The sequence below is a fragment of the Alexandromys fortis genome, unplaced genomic scaffold, assembly GCF_014885135.2.
Source record: "Alexandromys fortis isolate MF-2015 unplaced genomic scaffold, M_Fortis_MF-2015_v1.1 scaffold_79, whole genome shotgun sequence".
NCBI classification, from domain to species: Eukaryota; Metazoa; Chordata; class Mammalia; order Rodentia; family Cricetidae; genus Alexandromys; species Alexandromys fortis.
Window position 1 is genome coordinate 88,485 of NW_026067964.1, and position 13,505 is coordinate 101,989.

General features: G+C 38.4%; 1 protein-coding gene across 1 annotated transcript in view; it reads left to right on the forward strand.

The window, feature by feature from the left end:
- The window catches only part of Bdp1 (B double prime 1, subunit of RNA polymerase III transcription initiation factor IIIB), a 94,799-nt gene that overhangs the window by 49,063 nt on the left and 32,231 nt on the right, over window positions 1–13,505 (forward strand). The window contains exons 20-28 of the mRNA XM_050153811.1: window positions 1,219–1,397; window positions 2,122–2,326; window positions 3,824–3,930; window positions 5,690–5,891; window positions 6,108–6,301; window positions 7,124–7,511; window positions 10,342–10,461; window positions 12,850–12,886; window positions 13,280–13,372. Of these exons, the coding sequence (XP_050009768.1) occupies window positions 1,219–1,397; window positions 2,122–2,326; window positions 3,824–3,930; window positions 5,690–5,891; window positions 6,108–6,301; window positions 7,124–7,511; window positions 10,342–10,461; window positions 12,850–12,886; window positions 13,280–13,372 (1,525 nt within the window). The remainder of the gene's footprint in view (window positions 1–1,218; window positions 1,398–2,121; window positions 2,327–3,823; window positions 3,931–5,689; window positions 5,892–6,107; window positions 6,302–7,123; window positions 7,512–10,341; window positions 10,462–12,849; window positions 12,887–13,279; window positions 13,373–13,505) is intronic.

Here is a 13,505-nt window from a genome sequence, read left to right on the forward strand (position 1 = left end):
AAGAACTAGAAACTGTTATCAAAAATCTCCCTTCCAAAAAAAGCCCAGGACCAGATGGGTTCAACGCAGAATTCTACCAGAACTTCCAAGAAGAGCTAATACCTATACTCCTTAACGTATTTCACAATATAGAAACAGAAAAGTCATTGCCAAATTCCTTTTATGAAGCTACAGTTACCCTGACACCAAAACCACACAAAGACCCAACCAAGAAAGAGAATTACAGGCCTATCTCACTCATGAATATCGACGCAAAAATTCTCAATAAAATACTGGCAAACCGAATTCAAGAACACATCAGAAAAATTATCCATTATGGTCAAGTAGGCTTCATTCCAGAGATGCAGGGCTGGTTCAACATACGCAAATCTATCAATGTAATCCACCATATAAATAGACTGAAAGAAAAACATTTTTTTAAAGATTTATTTATTATGTATATTGTTCTGTCTGCATGTATGCCTATATGCCAGAAGAGGGCGCCAGATCTCATTGCAGATGGTTGTGAGCCACCATGTGGTTGTTGGGAATTGAACTCAGAACCTGTGGAAGAGCAGGCAGTGCTCTTAACCGCTGAGCCATCTCTCCAGCCCAAAGAAAAACATTTTAAATGTGGTTTTATACTAGAATATGTAAGGCTAAGCTTAGGTGTGTTATAGTCTGTATGTTATAGTCCTAGCTATTTAAGAGGCTAAAACTGGAGAGCTGCAGTCAAGATTAGCTTAGAAATAGGCAGCAGAGACCCTATCTCTTCATTGTATGAAAATTCAGGTGTCAGGTGCTGGGAGGGAGGTGGATAGTTCCAGGACGGCCAAAAACTATACAATGAGACTCTTAAAAAGAAAAAGGACGGACGGACGGACGGACGGACGGAAGGAAGAAATAAATTCAAGTTTAGTTCATTGGTAGGGTATTTGCCTTGCATGCATGAGGACCTGATTTCAGTGCCAACAATGTCTTCCAAAAAATATGAAATTAAAATTGAATATCCTATTAAAATTAATCTTCTTTCCAGTGTTTTATTCATCCTTTATGTGTTGAGGATCTCCCTGAAAGCCTGTTCTTGTTTATGCACATTATGTGCTTATTTACAGTTGCAGGAGATGAGTTTCTGCAAGTAGACGTGCTAGGAAGCACACCTGTTCCTTGTCTACAGGAATGGGTCAGTTCATTCTTGTACTAATAACTTGTGAATTTTTCTTCTTTCTATACTTTTAGGAGGTGCCTTTTCTAATGACATCAAGAGAAAATGATAACCCGCGTCAGGAGGAGGTGGATGCTGTGATAATGCCGAGCATGCAGACTGGGAAGGACTCTTCCCTACCCGATTCATGTGAACCCAAAGAGGATTCTCAGTCAACACAAAAGCAGGAAAATGGCTTAGTTGTTCCTGTTGGGTAAACAGTGATATTTCTTTAAAAATCTAAAACAATAGAGGCTTATCTTTGAAACATTTCTCTATTTTTTTTTAAAGTGCTTTGGAGAATAATGGGTCTAATTCATAGGGCAAATCCACCTAAAATTGAAAATTAGATGGAATTGAACATCTTTTAGTGATTTATTTATTGTTGACTGCTTAAGATTTATGTAAGGTAACATACTAAAAATATATATGTATATGTGGTATAAGTCCTTGTCTTTTAAAAAATTGGCAAAATATATACATAAGATAAAATTTTCTATTTTTAGTTGTACAAAACTTGTGACATAAAACATTATCTCATTGTTTTGTAGGCAACACCACCATCCATCCTCAGAACACTTTCCTTTTCATAAACTACTAATGAAACTTCGTGTTTACTAAATAGCAACCTCCACTTCCCACTTTCCCCCTTTTCTTCTGTTCTTGGCACCTACCATTCTGTCATCTGACTTTTATACATTATTTTAGGCACATCATGTCCTCCTTCCGTTTGGATACATCCCCAAACCTGAAATAACGTTTTTCTTTTTCCTATGACTCCCCGAACTTTTATAACAAATTTTTGTAATGAGAAGATACTTTCCTAGAGTGATTTGAAAAAAATATTTTCATGAGAGTTTAGTGGAGGAAATTCATGTTCTTACAGTTATCGACTTTTTATAATCAACCTCTCCTTCCTCCTTGTCCTTTCTTTCTAGGACTCAGAAGATGAACATGGTCACACAGGAAACAAAGCAGAGTGTTGGCCATAGTCTCCCAGTGAGAGGTCGACTTCAAAGACCAAGACCAAACGTACAAAAGGCCAGACAGAGGCAGATAACAGAAAGAGGTGAAGCTGAAAGTGTAGCTAAGAATGAAGGATCAGAGCTGCAGAAAGATGAAACGAAAAAAGTCCTGACAGTGGTGAGAGGCTGGATCCTTAGCACATACTAAGACAACAGATGACAGCTCAGCCCGCCTTGTCCTTACCTTCTTGTTGAAGGCAGCTCTTCGCTAGTGAAGAGTTTTGTAACTTTCCCATAGTACCACAGTAACGAATTTCTTTAGCAAGAAACAGATATATCATTTATGCTGCAAAACAGTATGCTGTTTTGAATGACAGTTTAACCTTTTTAAGAACCTTTCTTACTTACCCTTTCTGTGTCTCATTATTTAGCTGAGACTAGCCTTTATCTTCTGGTCTCATCCGAGTGTTGTAATTACAGAATGTACCACCATTCTATTGTGTTTAGCCAATTTCTTGGTTTTTCTTTTGCATTCAGTGTGTGGCTGAGGTTGGCCTTGAATTTCTGACTCAATTTCCTTTGCCTCTCAAATGCTGTAATTATAGAAGTGTGTTAGCTCTATTAGTTTCTTTTTTAACATTTACTTAATTTATTTGTGTTGTATGTGTGGGGTATGTGCATGTATGTACATGTGTATGTACACACATCACAGCACAAGTGCATGATCAGAGGGCAACTTGTGGGAGTCTGTCCTCTTTTCCCATGTGAGTTCTGAGGACTGGAGTCAGGTTGTCATGCTGGTGCTTTGATTCTCTGAGCCATTTTGCTGGCCCTTATAATCAACTTTTTTCAAGATAGGGTTTCTCTGTAGCTTTGGAGCCTGTCCTGGAACTCACTTTGTAGAACAGGCTGGCCATAAACTCACAGAGATCCTCTTGTCTTTATCTCCTGAGTGCTGGAATTAAAGGTGTGGGTCACTATCTCCCGGTTCTTTATCAACCAACATCTTGAGTCTTTTGGTACTAGAAAAAAATATCTAAGTAGTGTAATGTCCCAAAATGTTAATCGCAAGTAGTCTTTGCTTTTGTGTTCTTTTCTCTGGGTATTAAGATAAAACCTAGATTAAAAGTCATGGTGATCCCCACTTTGACAAAAATACTTTAAAAAAAAAAATAGTTAAACTTTGGTGCTGGGGATCAAACCCAGAGGTTTGTGCATGCTGAACATGCAGTGTGCAGCTGAACATGCAGTGTGCAGCTGAGCATGCAGTGTGCAGCTGAGCAGTGATCAGTGCCAATTAATTTACGTTCTCTATTTTATAACCGATGGCTCTTAGATTGGTGTGCACAGGTGTGGTAAATATACATATTTATTTGGGTATGTGCACATGTGTATGTAGGTATATGGGGTGTTTTGCTTTAGTTTTTCAGACAGGGTCCTTCCCTAAACTTGGAGTTCATTGCTTTAGGTAAGCTAGTGAGTGGGGGGTGGGAGTGTACATCTTTAATCCCCAGCACTTGGGAGGCAGAGGCCGGCAGATAGCTATCTAATTTCGAGGCCAGCCTGATATACAGACTTGAGTTCCAGGACAGTGAGGGCTGTTACACAGAGAAACCCTGTCCTGAAAAACATAAAAAATATCAGTCCATCACATTAACCGGTTTTGTCTTTGCAGGCTAATGCTCACATTGAAGGTGAAGTTGAAGCTATGTCCCTTGGAGTTTCAGAGTACACAGTGAATGAAAGTCACAGACACGTGGTTCCTGTAGATGAACAAAAAAGGTGAGTTTCCTTTTCATGAGAAAAGCATAAACCCTGTCAAAGACAGTTTCTCATTATTACACAATTGGTTTTATGTAACAGTATTCTGAATGTTTTTTAAATATGTCTTTCGTGGTGCTATTGGTTGAACCCAGTGCTTTTTACATGCCAGACAAGTGTTCTAGTATTGAGCTGTGGTTCACAACCCTTTTTACTTTTTTCTGAGACAGAATTTTGCTAAGTTGCCCAGGCTGGCTTTAAACTTGCTTATAGGCTAGAGATAGGCCATGATTTTGTGATTCTTCTGTTTCAGCCTTAGTAGCTGGGATGAAGCTTGTGCCAGCAGGCCCATTTAAATAAGATTTTAAATTACCTCATTCTTGGCCCTGGCACATGCCCTTCAACTCAGGATTTGGAAGGCAGAGACAGGAGGCTCTCTGACTTTAAAGCTTTCAGGACTATGTAGAGAAACCCTTCCTCAACAAAACACACACACACAAAAAAATTCTTACTCCTATTTTTATGCTCATAATTTTGGTGCCTCCTTTGAACTTAGTAATATTTTTTCTTGACTATCTTTTAAATTTCTTTATGGTTTTGTGGTAGGGGACACATACTCCTGTGGGTTTCTGATCAGACACCAGCTTTCAGGAGTTGGTTCTTCCTTCACCATGTAGGCTCTGGGGATCGAGCATGGTTTGTCAGGCTTAATGGCGAGTAGCTTTACCCACTGAGCCACCTTGCCATCCCCTATACTTAAGTATGTTTTCAGAGTCCCTTGTGATGATATTTTTCCTTGGAGATTGAATCTATTGACTCTACTACTAGCCATACCCTCAGCCCCATGTGATAGCTTTTAATTAAATTGTTTTCTCCAGACACTCCAGATCCTGAAGTGTATAAACCAGCATCATAATCATATTAGAACTTGCTATTTTCCCAGCAGAATGCTTAGTAGGATTGGTTCCTTTTTTCTGTGTATTTTGAGGATTGGTTTCTAATAGATAAGAACTAATATGTGTATGTACACACACACACACACACACACACACACACATAATTGTTTGCTTTGTATCTGTGCGTTGAGGATTGAAACCAGTGTCTTGCAGTGCTAGCAAGTTATCTGCCACAAAGCTACATCCCTATGCCTATATCAGTATTTTCAGCATCCTAATTTAGGTCATATCCATTACTGAGATATTTCCAGAAGTTCTTAGGTAGCTATTCCCTCTATCTTAGTAGCTTTGCCTTTCTTTGAATGTTTGAACCTTGTTTTTTGTCCGAAATGGATTATGTTAAGAACCTTAAGATATTTACTGTTAATAAGACCTTTCCATGAGCTTTAAGGAATGTGGTAAGATAAACTTGCTGTCACGCAAGACCATTGTGTGTGTGCTGAAGTGTTGTAGCTCAGTTGACGCTTTTGTTTAAAATGTTGTTATAAAATCTCTGTTCAGCTACTGTGACGTGTTTGAAGTGCCTTATTCTTCTCTGAAAATTACTAAAGTGATATGACATCAATGAATTCTAGAGCTAGTGAGTGAAAGTTGAGAGATATTAATACTATAAACTGTTCCACAGGTATACAGAAAATGGATAATATAAAGCTTTTGTATTTTTTGTTTCACATGTAAAATGCAATGTTTCATTTTTACATGCTTGGTTTTATTTCCAGTTTATATATAATCCTTTGAACTTAGAATCTGTTTGAATCCAGAATTGTTTAATGTTGCATTGATGAAGAGTTCTGGTCTTCACCATAACTTGTGCTTTATTTTAGGCATGAAAATGAACCTCATGTCCCTAGTCCAGCACAGTTGTTAAGAAGACGATTCCAAAAGGCTAAACCAAATTTAGGAGGAGCACACCATAAAAAAGAGCAACCAGTTGTAGAAAAAGGCGCAACAGACCAGAGCACAGACCCAAAACCAGAAGACCACGAGCCGCAGAAAGGAGACTTGGACATCCAGCTTCCTCTACAAGTGAGAGAGGAAAAGTAGTGTTGTTAGTCAGTCTGTCGTGTCAATGTCATGAGGGAGAGCTATGGGGAAAGTTTTTGCTTTTCTGAAAAGCCAGCTTGTACAGATTTGAAAATTGATCACCTATGACTTTTTAAGTTTAGAGGTCTAGGCCAGACTGCTAAAACTTATTAATAAAGATTGTTTCCATGGTAATATTATGTTTTGCTTTTCTTTAAGGAAAAGACAGAGATTCTAACGCCTCTGGAGGTTTCAGCAGGAAAAGATTGTATCGTTCCTGAAGCGTCAGCTTCTCCCACTAATGATGCTCAGCTGACAGCTGTACCGTCAGGAGGTGCAAGGGACGAGATTGTGGAGGACCATCCTACATCATCTTTGGGGCTTGAAGAGCAGGGTCTCAGTAAACAAATTAGGTAATATTTTATTTTGAAGACTCAGAATAGGAGATAAAAAGCACTTATTTGTTAAAGAAGTTCCACCTTAATGTAGTATTCCTTATTTACAAGCCTGTTTTATTTTTATTTGTAACAACGTACATTCTTTTACCTGCCAAATGATATTGTGCATTACATCAGTAATTAGAATGCTATTGGGTTTGGCTGTGAACAGTAATGAAGGGCACTTCCATAATTTTCCACAAAGTGGGAAGGAACCTAAGTTCTTGAAAAAGAACCTTATTTTTCTAATCTGTTTAACCAGTAAGATAAACAAGTCCCACTGTTTGATTTCATATTCATTATTGATTGGTTCCATGTATTTTGTCTTTTAATTATTTCCAATTTTGTGTCTATCTTAATAACCATATCATGGCTATAGGGCCAGTATTAAAAACTTACTATGCAGCCTTTATAGACATACAACTAAGAATTCACTCCGAATAAGATACTAAGTAGTAGTTAATTCCTTTTTTATTTTCATGATACATGTTTTTCAAAGAATAGGTGGGGTTAAGAATAGCTCATGAGCACAATTGTGTAGGACTTTTGAGGCTTAGGTTCAATTCTAGCATCATAAAAGGAGATGTATCTATCATCATCATCATCATCATCATCACCAGTGCTGGGAGTTGAACTTAGGGCTTCACATGTTGGGCAAGCACCCTGCCACTGAGTTGTCGTCTTAGGCCAAGATCTTTATTTTAAAGGTTGGAACTGAGATTTTACTGTTAACAGTTTGGCTTTCATTGAGATAATCCTGGCACATACATGACTATGTTATTTTGGTTCAACATCCAGCAGTCCACAACTATTGAAAGAATCAAATTGCTCCAAAACTGCTGCGCATCGAAGAACACCTCTCTCTTCTGCCTCTGAGTGTGAGACAGATCACAGTGGGAAAAGAGCACATAGAAAGATGAAATCAAATGTGACCAAAGGGCGAGGACCCAAACGAATCCGAGGTAAGACTACTAAGAAGGAACCTAGAGCTTCCAAGTCCATGTTGGTGACTCTTCGGGCTTCTCAGAAAGAGGATGAAGAGGATGCTGAGGATTTTGATTCTGACTTTGAGGAGGAAACCTATCATCTTGCCCCAGAAGAATTAAACAAAGCACCAGTATTTGTACCTGTTGGTCTCAGATCCCCTGAACCAGTGTCTGCTCAGATCGAAGAAACAATGGAAGAGGTAGTTTGTGTTTCGTTTTTTCAGTTTTCCCCACTTTCATCCCCTTTAATGAGTGATTATTTCTTTTCTTAGTAATTGCGCTCTGAAAAGTCCTTTCTCTAAATGTCTGCTGTCAAAAGTACTTTATTTGGGACTTAGTGTGACTAGCTTAAGCAAATCAGCAGAAGTGGCCTGTATGGCCATCACTCAGTTGTCATAGTCTTTCCTCTACAGGGGTTAACTATGATAGAAACTTGCTTATCTGTAAGCTGCTTAATCTACATTTTGACTAATTTAAACAAGATTTAGTAGGTGTTTTTTCTATTAACTCTGTAATAAGCTTTCTGTGTTGTGGTTGGTAGAGAAGACAGAATTAATCTCTGCTTTTCCCACCCCTTTTTTGTTTCTTGTTTTTGTTTTTGTTTTGAGACAGGGTCTTATGTATCTCACATTGCATATTGGCCTTCAAACTTGCTACATAGTCAAAAGATGACCTTGAATTTTTGATTTTCTGTGTCCATCTTCCCATGTGTAGCCATTTGCTGCTACACCTGGTTTAAGAAATGTTGAAGATAGAACTTACAGCTTCATGTATATGAGACAAGCACTTTACAACAGAACCATATCCTCAGTTGGTTCCTCCCTCCTCATCCCCCCTCTCTCCCTCCGTCCCTCCCTTCCTTCCTCACTTTTATCATAACTCTTCATCCAAAAGAACTCCTCATCTTTCGAAACTGAATATATATGTAGCCTAGGGTGACCTTCCTCCCTCTACCTCGCAAGTGCTGGTATGTGGTGCTGGTGATGGAACCCAGTGCTTTTACGTACTTGGCATGATCTCCACCAACTGGGAGCCACACCCCCAGTCCCTGCTTCTCTATTCTTAGTTCTTTTGAAGATAAAATCAGAAATGGATATTTTGGATATATGGTAATTCTGTATTTGAGGATTTTAAGCAAAAAAAAAAAAAAAAAAAAAAAGAAAGAAAAAAGAAAAAGAAAAAAAGTTTTCCACAGTGGTTACATCATTTTCTTTTGTCACCAGTACTGTTCTAAGGTGAATTTCTCCCTATCGTTACCACTGTCCATTTCCCCTCTCTTTACCCCTTTTCACTCCCTCCTGCCTTCCTTTCTCTTTTCCACTCCCTGACTCCTTGCTATAAGTAAGTGCTTATTCTCCAGCTGCAGTGTGCCCCACTCTTTTTCAATAGTGATACACACCTTTAATCCCAGAGCAGGTGGATCTCTGAGTCTACAGAGCGAGTTCCAGGACAGCCAGGGTTACACAGAGAAACTCTTATCTCCAAGAAAAAAAAGAAAGGAAAAGAACAATAGCCATTCTAATGTGAGCAGGTGTGAATTAGAGTACAGTCTGCTTCCTTGTTTCTGGCCTCACATTCCAACTCTGTAGCTTTAAAGTTTTCTGTTCTTGTTCATTTCATCGTTACTTAGCTGGTTTATTGAGCGTAATATCTGAATCAGGACTTAAAATACTTTCTGAGTCATTCGAAACAGAATCAGGAGTTTGCTAAGATAGTGGTGATAGAAATATAATTAAAAAATTATGCTACTTCTGTTAAGAAATGATACAATTCTTGAATTTGTAAAGATACATTTGTTAGTAGAAAGGAAAACTTACCTGTAATTTACTTAGGATTAATAATAGCATTTTAAATGTCTAAAAGTAAATGAGTTAGTAGAATTCTTGAAATTAACTGAATAATACTGAAAGTTCAAAGTAAGTATACTGAATGTAAGTTTTAGTATATGCCAAGAAAATAGCAAAGAGACATTAGTCTTGTGGAAGGACAACTGGTTATCACTGCACAGAGTTTGATCTCTATCTCCCTGCCACCACTACTACCAGCACTTTGCTAGTGAAATTAACTTTCAATAATCAGGCTTTAGGATATGTCTTTGAATAATACAGAGTATCTTCTTCAGTGGCACTGTCCTTCCCCTGTTCTGGCAATCAAAGTTAGGGCCTTGTAGACATGGACTCTGGATTATAATGAGCCTGTCATGATAAAATTTTCATAGTTGAACAGGGAACTGGCTATTTGTATTTGCTTTAGGCTGGAAAGATGACTCATCAGTTAAGGGTTCTTGTTGCCCAATCATGAGGACCATAGTACAAATCCTATCTTCCATGTCCAGCAAACATCTGTAACTCTAGCTCAGAGGGATCCAACACCGTCCACTGGCGTCTTCAGGCTCACAGATGTGATCATCTGTAGTGACTCCTACATGTATAAATAAAATAAATCTTTAAAAAAATTATGCTCCTTTAACCAGCTGTTAAGTGAAGAGTGTGAGTGAACCTGTTACACAGAGTGTCAGGATTCGTGTAACTATGGGGGTGGAGAGAGAGGATTGTTTCACCAGGAGTGATATTAAGTCATCACTACTGTAATATTTATGGTACTGTACAGTTTTGTGTATAGTTAAGGTGTTTTTATTAAAGTATGAGTCTGTTGAGGGCAAGGACCTAGTGTATAATTAGGATTTGTATGTTTATGCTCATAAGCGTGTATTTTTAAAACTATTATGTAAAGGTTAGCAAATGGACTAAATTGAGACAAAGGGAAGGAATGGGGAGTGAAATGCCAGCAGCTCAGCAGATTAGCTGTAGAGATTTTGAGTAGTCGTTGTAGTAGACTCAGACCCCTCGGTAAAGTAGTGTTTTACTTTTGGTAAGTTGTTAGTCCCTAAGAATTACTGTCTTAGTTTTTTAGCTGTGTAATTGTGGCGTGTTCCTCCATTTTAATGTTTATTTTGGATTATTAGTGTAAAAAATGAGATGTTCTAATGAGTGTACTGTCTAATTGAAATAATAACACTTGTTATGACAGCTTGAGATAACCATGGATGTTGCAGACATAGGATGTGTGACGGTTGTTGAACATCAGCTTTCAAACACGGATGCAACAACTGAGGACGTGCAACCAGAAGATTTGCATTCCCCAGAATTTGTGAGTACCTTGTTCATGTTTGCCTTTCCCTGTTTACCTCCCTCAAAAGTACAGGATTATTTTCATAATGGTCTTTATTTTTTCCTTCTTATGTGGGGAACTGGTTTATGAGTAGTTGGAACATATGAATTTTCATGGATTTTACTTTTGATTGTAAAACTTATTTTTGTGTTTGTTTTCTAAAGCTCTGGATATTATAGAATTTACCCTCAAAATTCTTGGCAGAAGTCTTCGTTAAATAAACTTTACTGCAACTAGCTACACTATTATAAATGTATAGTAGAGATGGTTTTTAAAAACCAACAAAGATTATGTTTGTTTTTATTTTGTGTATGTGTTTTGCCTACATATATATGTGCACCACATGTGTGCAGCCACTTCAAGTAGGTTTCTCTAGTGGATCTGAGGAAGAAACCTTCTGTTTCCTTTCTTCCTGCTTTTCTGGAAGTTGCTAGTGCTTTATCATTTCTTGGCATTCTAACCTTGGCTTCCATTGCCTTCTGACATTCTACCCATTGTTTATATTTGTGTCTTTTATTGATGCATTGAATGAGGGCTAATCCTGTGGTTTGTTTGAAACCAAGTACTTTTTATAAAGACTTTTTCTAGGGAAGATACACTTACAGTTTTGGAAATTTTGAAATTCAATTTATATGTAATTTATAATACTTTCCAATTTGAATGTTTTATTTCTTTTTCTTGTATGATTGCCTTGGTTAGAGCCTTTATTGTAAATCAGCTTCTAGGCACAGTACAAGTGAACATCCTTGATTTGGTCACAGTCTTAGGAAAAAGCAGCTGATCTTATGTCCCTAAGTAGAATGGTGGCTGTGGGATTTCTAGGATGGTCTTTATCAGGAGGAAGAAATCCCCTTCTGTCTGTGCTGGTTTTTTGTGAAAGGATTTTAGACTTTGTCGTGTGTAGTTTTTACGGTTTTAATTTTTTTTTTTTTTTCAAGACAGGGTTTCTCTGTAGCTTTGGAGCCTGTCCCGGAACTAGCTCTCAGAGATCCGCCTGCCTCTGCCTCCCGAGTGCAGGGGTTAAAGGCGTGCGCCACCACCGCCCGGCTATGGTTTTAATTTTTATTCATGATACAGACATATAAATATTTTTGTTACTGTATTGACAAGTTGCATTAGCAGTAGTTCTTTGGTGTTGAAGAAAACTTGTTTCCCTGAGATAGTTCCTTCTTGATTATCACACATGACTTTTTATACTTCTACATTGTTTCCTAGTATTTCTTTTTTTTTTTTTTTATTTATTTATTTATTTATTGTGTATACAATATTCTGTTTGTGTGTATGCCTGCAGGCCAGAAGAGGGCACCAGACCCCATTACAGATGGTTGTGAGCCACAATGTGGTTGCTGGGAATTGAACTCGGGACCTTTGGAAGAGCAGGCAATGCTCTTAACCTCTGAGCCATTTCTCCAGCCCCTCGTTTCCTAGTATTTCAAGTGTATTTATGTCCATATTCATAACAGATATTATGAGTTTTTGCTGCTGCTGCTGATGGTGGCATTAGGTGCTGGAGTCTTGCTCCTCCAGGACCTATGGTGGGGAGAGAGCTGACACAGCTTAGAGAAAGTCTTAGCCACTTAGCCACTGACAAAAGGGCCAATGAGCAATTGTGGTTCACAAATGCTTGTTTTAGCTACCAAGTTTTATAGATTTTGCTGAATAGCTGTTTCTCATTTGTTTTTGCACTTAGAACCAATTCTAGAGGTTATAAATGTTTGCTTTTTAAGTCATGTTTGGCATCTTACTGGGCAGCAGGTCAGTGGAGCTCATGCCACCTCTCTGGTCAGCTGCCTCCTGTGCATCATTAAAATGTGCTGTATTTAAGTCACTCAGTGTAGGAAGTTGGTGTAATCTCCCAGATTTTAGGTTTTTTGTTTGTTTGTTTTCTTTCTTTCTTTTTCTTTTTCCCCTGAGATAGGGTTTCTCTCTAGCTTTGGAGCCTGTCCTGGAACTAACTCTTTTTTTAGACCAGGCTGGCCTCAACTCACAGAAATCCGCCTACCTCTTGCCTCCTGAGTGCTGGGATTAAAGGTGGGAACCTGGCCAGACTAGTTTTTATTGGGTAAACTGATAGCAGATCTGAGTAAGAGTTGAAAGGGTTATGATTGTGAGGCTCTGAGAATGGTTAGATATATATAGTAATGATGAGGAGACACAGAATCATGTGAGATATAAAAGAATTCCGCCTTTATGCTGATCTGTTCTTATTTGTGAAGCTTTATGATCAGACATAAATTAAGAAAAGTAATTATTATAACTAAAAGCCTAGAAAGATGTGTACCATGTGATGCTTAAAAACAACAACAAAACCATATCATTTGTTTGGGGGAAACACTTAGGATGTTCTTATCTTTTCCATTTTTTTAGGAAATGGTCATAAGTGAACAGACCCCAGAAGAACCAGGTAACTGTTAACAAAGAATTGATTAAAACTACTCGGTTAACTGTAGCTTGGTGATTAGCAGTGGCAGCAGGTAAACAGGACAGCTTGTTAGAGTGTAGAACAGTGGCCTTAACCTGTCACCTTGATAGGAAGCTGGGGTTCTCTAGACCTAGTTAATGTTAAGTAATGAAGTTACTTTATGTTTCCTGTGGAGCTGCCCAGAGTTAGTCTAATGTGAGGGACGTGTTTTCAAGAGCTAAGAGTCAACACTGATGGTGTGTCTGCCCTGGACAGTGTGACACTAGTACTGGGTGGTGGGAGGAGGGCTGTTGAAACTGATTATTGATGATGAGTGTCTGAGTGAGGTCTTTCTAAGTAAGCAGACCTGCTTTAACATTGGTATATTTATTCAAGGTCCCAGTGATGGAAGCACCGAAGCTGCCATAACTTTGCTTACAATGGGAGACATAGTATTGCAGTCGGAGATCATCACTGAGCAGGGTGATGGTAAGAATGGAAGACAGTCTCTCTAGATTTAGTGCCAACGCTTTTGAGATGATGCAATTGGCTTATTAAGAATAATTTGGGGCCTGGGGTTGGAGAGGTGGCTCAGGCAGTTAAGAATACTGGCTATTCTTCC